This window comes from Paramisgurnus dabryanus, chromosome 5 (assembly GCF_030506205.2).
Source record: "Paramisgurnus dabryanus chromosome 5, PD_genome_1.1, whole genome shotgun sequence".
Taxonomy (NCBI): Eukaryota; Metazoa; Chordata; class Actinopteri; order Cypriniformes; family Cobitidae; genus Paramisgurnus; species Paramisgurnus dabryanus.
In genome coordinates, this window is record NC_133341.1 from 46,462,625 (window position 1) to 46,471,676 (window position 9,052).

Consider the following 9,052-nt stretch of genomic DNA (forward strand, 5'->3'; position numbering starts at 1 on the left):
GATAGTAATATACTGTGTTCAGATCTTTCAATCCAAATGTAATCTAAGCCACGTAATCTGATATAACATGAAACCTGAGGGTTTATTTTTTATTATTGTTTACAGCTAGTTTACTGTGAATTCCTTTGTTTTGAAGATGAGAATATATTGTTATTGTTCACATGGTTGTTTATGGTTTTCATACTATCATATCCCACATTTATGTTATGTTACATTAATTTTCATACTATGGACATTAAAATAATGTTTTATCCTAACCCTGTGATGTTTATGAAGAAATCAGAGTGCAGATCTAAGAGTAACAACACACATGGAAATGTTAAAGAAACAAACACTTTTAATATGTAAAAGGTGTGTGTAAATAAATAGATAAACAACAAATGTAGGTAGGCCTATACTTATCAATTAATTCACACAGTGTAAACATAATAATCTTAATAAAATAATACACAAAAAGACTATGTTTAACAATATTTACATCATATTTACAAATGCTATCAGGTGCCAATATACACAGAGAAAAGTTCACGTTCACTGTTTAAGGTTTATGTTTATATATTTTTGTATAATATGTTCTATCAGAAGGTGACAAAGTTTCTGGCCAATCCAAAATTCTACATTAACACTTATTAAAATAGCAAAAATGCACACTCCATACTGCAATGAGTAATATATTATACACCAAAAATAAATGAAGTACTACTAGAATATTATCCAATATGTGTTAACAGTCTTCCAGGTTGGTGACTACAGCTGAACTATAAATAAGTTCAGATATGTCTCCTAGTGAAGTCTGAGGATAGTGAATCAGACCCTGACTCTGTCGATGTAAAGCTCCCTCTAAACCGATTGGATGTGCAGGAACATCCACAGAGGTGTGAACGGACTGATCGGAACTACAATATGATTTGAATTGATGCCCAGGAAAACCTTCAGGGTGGGATGTGAAGCAGTTCACCTGCCAGAGGCAGTCTGACTGATTTTGGAATGAGTGCTGAGGTGGCCTGTCTGATGGGAAAGATGAAGATCCAGATGTAGGAGGGTGTCTGTCACCCCAGGGCAAGACTCCAGGCAGGTCTGGAGAAATGGGTGAAGGATGTGGAAGATTCTGAGACCAGGGACTCAGCGCTTGTCTAAAGCTGGGCTGATGGTAGTTAGGGCTCCTGTTCGCTGTTGGATATCTTTCAGGTCTGTCTTTGTGTATTGAAGTGGCTGAACATTGCTCTTGGGTAAAACCAGGGTTGGATGTTACAGAAACATGTGGAAATGTAGACAAAGAGCTCACTCCTGTCGATGGACTCCTAACTGGTCTAGACAGTTTCTTACTTTTCATACTGCGAGCTCGTCTGTTTTGAAACCACACCTAGAAAATAAATAATTACATGAAATTATTTTAATATGAATGAAATAAAATCTGGTAAAATGGGTTCTTTACATGCAGACACTGTCATATAAAAATAGACAAAAAAAATTCCTTATAGCTGTCATTGGGGAGGTACATTTTTATAAGGTAGCCTACTGCCTCAGTGACAGCTTGGACCATTTTTTGACCATTTTTTCCTGACAGTGTATGAATAATTTCTGTTTCTCAAAAAACTTTTCTCAAAAGAACATTTTGTGCCACAGAAACCATGTTGCTCAACAAAAACGTTATTTTTAAGAGTGTACTAAATAAAATCAAAGCCTACCTGAATTTTACTTTCTGGAAGCAGGGTGACTGCCGCCAGACTCTCGCGCAGTGTGATATCTGGATATGGGGTCATCACGAACGCGCGCTCCAGTTCGGAGAGTTGCGCGCGGCTAAAGATGGTCCTCTTTCTCTTCCTCTGTCCGTCTGGAGGGTTATTTCTTTCCACTTCAGGTGAAGACAAGGTTTGGTCGGCTGTTACATGTAAAGAAATGTAAAGTGTTATACAAACTCACTAAACCAAGAGAATGCGTTACGCATTCCTCAGTTAACTTTAATCCTTAAATTATATGCTATATAAATTTATTAGAAATACAAAAATACCCAAAATATTTAATAAATATATCTATTCAGTCTTACCTGTAAAATGGACCATGTTTTTGTTAAAAATAAAATCACTTTCTGTCTCCAAGCTTATTTTTTTTACTAAATCGAAAGATTGGTCTAAAAACAACGCCATAGCCTTTAAATTCCGCGTCGATAAACTCGTTTAGTTCTGTATCTCGAGAGATTTCAGTTGTCTCCACGTCCAAAGATGTAATGTTCCAGTGTCCAGCCGAACCCACAGACTTTATACTCCCTCCATTTCACACCCACGACGCGTCTATCGTCCTTCAAGGTGTCATCAGTGACAGTCAACATCACTGACAGACAATTGGAGAGAGAAGTAAAACGCTTTCTACTTTGATCCCCTACCCCCAATAAGGTGACCTCTCCACTCCTGTCTGACAGCTTTTGACCCATCTCACATCCAGGACAGGAAAGCAAAGATTCAGATGTTGTCTGATGGCTCTTCTGCAGATTCTTTATCAAGCAAATAACCAAACACACACACTTCACGTGCCTGTTACTGTCTGTCACATGTCAAAATAATAAATGTAACAGAGAAAATGTAAAAAAAAAAAAATCCACTATATACACTTTAAAAATATGAATATATAAAATAGCATCTAAAATAATATTATTTAAAAAAAATGTAAAACACTAATATATAACACGTATGTATTATAGTATATGTTATATATTAATGTTTTATATTTTTTGTATAATATTATTTGTATTAAATAGGCTATTTTATTTATATGACAATAGTAATACAAGAAAAGTGGTATAATACATTTGAAGAGACCATACCAGATCTTAAATATTTCGATGTCTTTCTATTTTTTATTTTAAGTATTATTTTTAAACGTTTAATAGTTATATTATATTATACTTATATATATTTTTTCCCTTATACATTTCTTATAAAATCGTATACTCTGTGGGGAAATCGTGACAAGCATTCTACAACATGTCGTATGGTTGTGTTTGTGACCAATGAAACTTGTAACCTGAATTACAATTAAAATACAGTAAACATGAATAAATAGCAAGCGATATACCGAATAAACGGGTTACATTGTTTTTTATATCTGGTGACATATTATTATCTAAGAATGATATTACTTGTAGGGATTAAGAGCGATGTACAACCGAATGAAGAGTAATCTAAACCCAAGATTATTTTAATAATCTGTGCGGTTTTAAGTTTTTGTCGGTATGAAGCTGCATCACTTTCAGATCAACATCTAAAAAACAACGGCAACAGTTGAGCTGAAAAGAGATCTTCAAAAATCTAACATTTTCATTTACATGATTAAACCTGAGACATTGCGCTGGAATACACACATTTCACGCGTGGCGGATTCCGGGCTCTTTAAGGGCCATTACATGTAGTGTCAACATCCACAGGTACAGGGAAATCACTACTACAATGAGATGAAACATGGCAGGTAAATCTGACTACAAACCAATCAGAATCAGACTTGATCATGAAAGGAAATCTGACAATGTATATGTTTTATACCTTGTGAGTGTATTATGGATACATTATATTGTTTTTTTTTATTATTATCCACTGAAATTGATTTTGCTTTCATGATGGCGTTATTTTTTTTGCCTAATAAAACATTTCCATTTATTCAAACATTTTCATAGAATGAATTTAAATATTTCCCAATCACGTACTACCTGTTGTCTATTTAATTAAAATAATAAGATAAAAAATTAGACTGATGATAATGCACATGATATCATACCGCCATTTTATAACAAACGTTTTAATGTAGCCTCTTTTATATGCAAAGATTGCTTTCTTCGTGTTTTTCAGATGTTTTATTTTTTTCTTTACTCCTACAATAACACTGGCATCACAGAAAACAATATCTTAGTACCAGTGGGAGGGGATGGGGGTCATGGGGAGGGTTTGAGAGATATTAAAAATCCCATTAAACATACACTGATGACAAGGATTTGAGAGAGTTTGTGTTCGAGACGCTTGGGTTTGTTTTACCGGTAATCACACGGTGGCGCACCAGTGCCGTGTTAATGAAGTCAACATGATGGTCTTGTGGGTGATGGTCTGGGTAACTACTTGATTTCTTCCTTGTGCGCCTGCCGGGTTGGATTTAAGAGAAAAAAGGGCATCAATAAATATATATTGTCGGGAACGTTTGTGTATTAAACCCAAATATGATCTAAAAGCAAACATGAATTATTATTTAGCTCCTATGTGTTTTTCTGCCGTTTGTTTATGTAAGTGGCCTGTTACCTGAACTAAACTTTTTATTTAGAGTTAGCTTCATATTTTACAAAATATATTTTTGGTTGGACAATAAATACAAATAAATTATAATTTCTAACAATTGTAAAAAAAGGTGAAAGCCAGATTTGAAAATAGATGATGTACACAAATACAAATGCTGTTAAACATATTAACGTGTTGTAAGATTAGGCAAATAAAATAATTTGACATTTTATATATGTCGTTTTAATTCAAACCTGTAAGATGTTTTAAAATTTGGGTCAGTACTAAATACCACTAAAGTAAAAATCAAATCCCTCTCTAACTATTGTTCAGTAGTGCCAGCAGCTACTATTATATGTGTATATCACATTTGTTACATGTTACAATCATTTATTGAGTTTATTTACTCTTTTTTTTATTGTAAAGCATTAGGTACAATATACAAAATAATACATTATTATCATAGAACTACATATTTATATTGTTTTTAGCTTATGCATTATCTCTGTGAGTCTGTCATAGTAAATTTGTATCATACTCAAGAAACATAACTGACACCCATGTTGGCACTCTCTAACCATTCGAGTGTTGACCGCGTCTCCGCCCCTTTTCTTAGAAAGCATCATATAATAATAACAATATGATAAAGAAAACAAAATAAGACCATGTCAATGAACATGTCAATTGTATAAAAAATAAACCATAATTCTAAGTTATATTATAACATTATTAAGGCACAAACGGATTTTACTTGCCACCGCCCCCTATGCTAAGTAGTAAACTCTGTTCCACGTCACCGGTATCAGGCGGGAGTTGCTTTTTTTAACACGCGCACATCTAGTTCGCCGGGGCTTTGTGTTGTTTTATCACTAAGTTAGTTTTGTTAGCAAAAATGATCGGGCAGAAAAGCATCACGTCGTTTTTCACGCCAAAGTCCAAGAAAAGAAATCTGGACGAGGACGCAAAAGATGACGTGAGTAAACAGTAAAGTACATTATACTGCAACGGCGCGCATGGACTGCAACAAACATGACATTTTGCGTAAACTATGAATTAATGCCAAGTGTAACTTAGATGACTTAATGTTTTTTTCTTTTAACACAGTTGTGTATAACATCATGTTAATGCTTAAACATGAACAGTTTGTAATACCCCTTTTCTATTTCCCGCGAAATACATTCCGGAAGTACATTTACGTCACTTTGTCAACAAAAGTTCGCGTGTTGCTTCAAAATAAACTGGGACGGTGTTTGTAGTAGCACGAATTTTTTAGTGAAACACTGCCGTTACATTTTGTGCACAGTTTATGCGCTACTGTGTTGTTTCAGCCGTTTGTTTTTCGCAATGAAGTTAATGATAAAACTTTATCGATTCTGCACAGGACATAATGTTTTCCAGCATAACATTTAGACTTTTAAATGCGCCGATGTCAGGTCGTTTTGCCAAACGAGCATATAATTCAACCAAATACACTACAATTTCGCCTCAGGTGAAAAAGCAGAAGAAGGAGAGCAGCAATGTTATACCTTCACCATCACTGAGTCCAGAGCAGCTGGAGCGGATCTCCGCAAACAAGAAAGCGGCTCTGTTGAAGCTTGCTGCACACCAGCACGTGCCGGAGGGTGTCGGAGAGAGCTGGACAAAAGCACTGAATGCAGAATTCGGGAAACCCTATTTTAAATCAGTAAGACACTTTAACATGTGATGTGTGTCTGGTGTGTGGGGTGCTTAATTTTCTCCCAGCCTTGTTTTAGCTGGTGTAGCAGGCTGGTTTTAGAGGGCTTTTGGACCATTTTTAGCTGGTCTTAACTAGTCAGACTAAAAGACCAACTGACCCACTAGCTTGTCTACGCTAGGAAGACCAGCTAAATCCAGCTACTTGCATCTTTAACCAGCTAAGAGATCATCTGAAACCAGCAAACCATCTTAGACCGGTCTTGGCAGTAGGGATTGTTAGTACCTATTAGATAAAAGTAGAATCTGTTGGGTGTTTTTTATTCTATATTTATACACACACCGATCAGCTATAACATTATGACCACCTGCCTAATATTGTGTAGGTCCCCCATTTGCCACCAAAACAGCCCTGACCCATCGAAGCACAGACTCTTTCTATCTTTCTACCAGCATTCAATTTTTCAGCAGTTTCAGACCATTGTAGACCCTGTCTTTTCCTTTCTTGGACCACTTTTGATAGGTGCTGAGTCTGACCACTGCAGACCGGGAACACCCCTCAACAGCTGCAGTATTGGAGATGCTTTGACCCAGTCGTCTAGCAATCACAATTTGGCCATTGTCAAAGTCGCTCAGATCCTTACGCTTGACCATTTTCCCTGCTTCTTACACATCAACTTGTGGTTCTCAATAATAATGTTGTTTTTTATAATATGGCTGATCGGTGTATATTAGGGTCTTTTAAAAATACTATGCATGTGTATATAGGATTATAACAGTAACAAAATCATTTCTCTCTTGCAGTTGATGTCTTTTGTTAATGAGGAGAGGAAAAAGCACACTGTCTATCCACCAACACATCAAGTTTTTACCTGGACACAAATGTGTGATATAAAAGATGTGAGTTTTTGCATGAAGAATGTTGCATTCACACATAAGGCTTAAAATATAAAATCTCACATTAAAGTATTAACTAAACAAGTTCATTACTATTTAAGTAAAAGAAATAATAAAAGTTTGTCAGTAGCTAATTATTGACGTTTGTAAATGTTTATTCACTTGTCTAGCCTAGCAATATTGTGTTGTTAAAATTGCTTTTTAACTATAATGAATAAATGTTGATCGATATAGGAGACAATAACAGGATGAGAGTGGTGAGTGGCACTGATCATTTCTCTTGTGATGCCAGTTAAAGGTTGTGATACTCGGCCAGGATCCTTATCATGGACCTAACCAGGCTCATGGGCTGTGTTTCAGCGTTCAGAGACCTGTGCCACCTCCACCAAGGTATTACAAGCATCTTTCAAATCTGTTTAAGCACTATCACAAGCATGTTTTGAAGGCTTGATAAGCAATTTTATTAATAAATTAATGATAAAGACACATTTGCTCCCTCTCAGCTTGATAAACATGTACAAAGAACTGGCATCGGACATAGAAGGCTTTCAGCATCCTGACCATGGAAATCTTACGGGATGGGCAAAGCAAGGTCAATATCCAATGTGTTTTCGTTATATTGTAGGGATAGTTAATCCAAAAATTTTAATTACCCAATGATTTACTAACCCTTAAGCCATCCTTGATGTATATGATTATCTTTTTCAGACGAACAAAATTTTAGTTATATTAGAAAATGTCCTGGCTGTTCCAAGCTTTATAATGGTAATAAATGGTGCTTCTGATTTGAAGCCCAAAAAGTCCATCCATCCTTCACAGAAGTAATCCACACGGCTCCATGGGCTTAATAAAGTCATTTTGAGGGCAATCTGTGCAAATTTTTTATTTATTTTTTAATCAATATTTAAAACTTTACTGGTTACGACTGACACGCGTTCACAAGTGAGTGCATTTCCGGCGTAGGACATAGCATGCGAGATGTAGTGACATGGTTTAGCTTTCTATTTCCTGACTAGTGTTTTGTTTTGCTCTGCGCTTTAGTGGTCGTCAATACGCCCCTACATTACACCAGTATTACCGTACAGCCAAGACATTTTCAAATATAACTCTAATTGTGTTCGTCTGAAAAAGATGATCATATAGTTTGAGGACAGCTTGAGGGTGAGTAAATCATGGGGTAATTTTCATTTTTGGCTGAACTATCCCATTAATGCTATGAATTACACTAATATCGTTATTGTAATAAACTATTGCACTGTGAAGCTGTTATTGTGGTTCTTTTAGTGTTCTCAATGCACGTTATGTGTGTGTTATTCTTGTAATCGTGCACGTATGAATGTATTTTGTAGGAGTGCTGTTGCTGAATGCTGTGCTAACCGTGCGTGCACACCAGGCTAACTCGCACAAAGACAAAGGATGGGAGATTTTCACAGATGCCGTGGTACAGTGGCTCAATACTAATATGGAGGGTCTTGTTTTTATTCTCTGGGGCGCATATGCTCAGAAGAAGGGTGCCGTCATAAATAAGGTATGTTTGACAAATACTACAACTCTGAACAAGCTTAAGCATGTGAAAAATGTTTGCAAAATTGTTACAAGATGTTCCTGTGGTTTAGTTGGTGGAGTATCATTTAAGTGTGAAGGGTTTAAATCCAGTGAACAACACAAACTGCTAAAACTACAGGTTAAATGCACTGTCACTTTAAATAAAAGCATCTTCCAAATGCATAAATACACATTTTTCTCAATGTTTATTTACAGAAGCGACATCATGTTCTGCAAGCAGTCCACCCTTCACCACTGTCCGCTCACCGCGGTTTCTTCGGATGCAAACATTTCTCAAAAACCAACGAACTGTTAAGCAAGTCTGGAAAGGAGCCCATAGACTGGAAAGCGCTTTGATGGTGTCCCGTTTAGGATTGGATGAAATGTTGTTGGCCCTGTTTGTTTGCTGTTAAATATGTTGTTCTCTAAACACTATATACTTGTTTATATAGCTGCGTAGGTAAATACTTCACACTATTTCCTTTAACATTGCACTTTGTGTTTCTTTGACAACTGTTCAAATTTTATTTTGTTGTATGTTTGATGTCATTATGCCACAGTGTATTTTATCAAAAGGTTTGCGTTGTTCCTGATGGTTAATTTTAAACGTACCACCCTGAAGCTATTTTGTGTTTGTACAATAAACTATTTTTTCACAGAATGGATAGGCTCTTTCGGTT

The 9,052-nt window shown here is 35.9% G+C and overlaps 2 protein-coding genes across 3 annotated transcripts; one reads left to right on the plus strand and one right to left on the minus strand.

Moving 5' to 3' along the window:
* Nucleotides 1–510: 510 nt before the first annotated feature.
* On the minus strand, nt 511–2,506 carry sebox (SEBOX homeobox). The gene is made up of 3 exons (XM_065284683.2): nt 2,048–2,506; nt 1,689–1,891; nt 511–1,363 (listed from the first exon to the last, which is right to left on the minus strand). Exons 1-3 carry the CDS (start codon nt 2,145–2,147, stop codon nt 725–727), a joined length of 942 nt encoding a protein of 313 aa, XP_065140755.1. The 5' UTR covers nt 2,148–2,506; the 3' UTR covers nt 511–724.
* Nucleotides 2,507–5,074: 2,568 nt separating this feature from the next.
* unga (uracil DNA glycosylase a) lies at nt 5,075–9,035 on the plus strand. Of its 2 annotated transcripts, XM_065284476.2 has the most exons (7): nt 5,075–5,229; nt 5,746–5,940; nt 6,735–6,830; nt 7,120–7,217; nt 7,331–7,419; nt 8,177–8,355; nt 8,589–9,035. In XM_065284476.2, exons 1-7 carry the CDS (start codon nt 5,149–5,151, stop codon nt 8,727–8,729), a joined length of 879 nt encoding a protein of 292 aa, XP_065140548.1. In that variant the 5' UTR covers nt 5,075–5,148; the 3' UTR covers nt 8,730–9,035. The 2 variants fall into 2 exon arrangements, with proteins under 2 accessions (XP_065140548.1, XP_065140547.1); XM_065284475.2 differs by lacking the exon at nt 5,075–5,229 and having other exon boundaries at nt 5,479–5,940.
* Nucleotides 9,036–9,052: the final 17 nt, after the last annotated feature.